The following is a 1,026-nucleotide window of genomic DNA, read 5'->3' as shown; positions in this document are numbered from 1 at the left end:
GAGGAGGCGGTGGGGAGACTGGGGGCGGCCGGAGGAGGAGCCGGGCCGGGGCTGCCCTCCCCGCTCTCCCCCCGCTCTGCCGAGGGGCCGGGACGGACCCACAGCCCCCGCCGGGCGCCCGGAGAGCTCTGTCTTTGGGCTCTGCTTTTCCACGGGGTCCAGAACATTAACGTGAGGTTTAAAATGTTATCCACAAGCCGAGAGACGGCTGAAAAGATGGGCCGTTAAAGCAGCATTTTACCTTTTCTCTGCAAAACTCTGACTAGTAGCACTTACACACCTGATGAGCTCACGAGCGGCCTCCTTCACACTTGGCTTCATGTCGAGTTTAGCTACAACAGCCTCTCCTCGTCCATTGCATCCCCCCATTTACAACCAAGATTTGGAAAAAAATAAACCCCGAAGCCAAGAACACCCACAGAGCTCTAGGTTCCGTATACAAGTCACTCCTGTCCAATAGACTAAGCACAGCTGAAAGTGTCAGCACCCTTGGAGCACTGGATCTTCCTGGAGCACAGCTGTAACAAGCCTGGAGTAACCACAGAGCAGAAGGAAAACCACAGGCTGCAGGTTGCTTTGTACCACCAACAGCCATAAGGTTTAGGAGTAAGCTGTTTTGGAGAATGTTTTCTCTAATCCTTGATTTTCCACAGAAAACCGTTTTCCATCTGTAAGTAAAAGTACCCTATTCACATCTACTACACCTGCAGGAGTTATTTAGGGGGCTTGTTTTTAAAATTATGCCATTTCTTTTGTTTATTTTGACTTTTGGTTGGTTGGGGTTTTTTTACAACTGAAGACATGGAACTGTTGGAGCAGAAATGTACTCTACAAATCAATACTATTTGATAAGTGTTAATGTATTTTTTAGTTATAAATAGCCATATTTTCTAAGAATAAACTGGCAAGGACAAAAGATGAGCTGTGCCATGGGCCTGCAGCACCTGGACCTTGCTCAGAGTTTGGTTGTTCTCTTTTCTGCAATGGCTTGACTTGGAGTGAAACAATATATAACTGGGCTAGATT

At 47.6% G+C, this 1,026-nt stretch overlaps 1 protein-coding gene across 1 annotated transcript in view; it reads right to left on the bottom strand.

Moving 5' to 3' along the window:
- VWA2 (von Willebrand factor A domain containing 2) overlaps positions 1-321 on the bottom strand; it is a 23,774-nt gene extending 23,453 nt beyond the window's left edge. The window contains exon 1 of the mRNA XM_010007941.1: positions 242-321. Coding sequence (XP_010006243.1) covers positions 242-321 — 80 coding nt within the window. The remainder of the gene's footprint in view (positions 1-241) is intronic.
- Between the last annotated feature and the right edge of the window lie 705 nt (positions 322-1,026).

The sequence above is a fragment of the Chaetura pelagica genome, unplaced genomic scaffold (assembly GCF_000747805.2).
Source record: "Chaetura pelagica isolate M959 unplaced genomic scaffold, ChaPel_1.0 scaffold531, whole genome shotgun sequence".
NCBI classification, from domain to species: domain Eukaryota; kingdom Metazoa; phylum Chordata; class Aves; order Apodiformes; family Apodidae; genus Chaetura; species Chaetura pelagica.
This window is presented reverse-complemented; position numbering and strand designations above follow the sequence as displayed.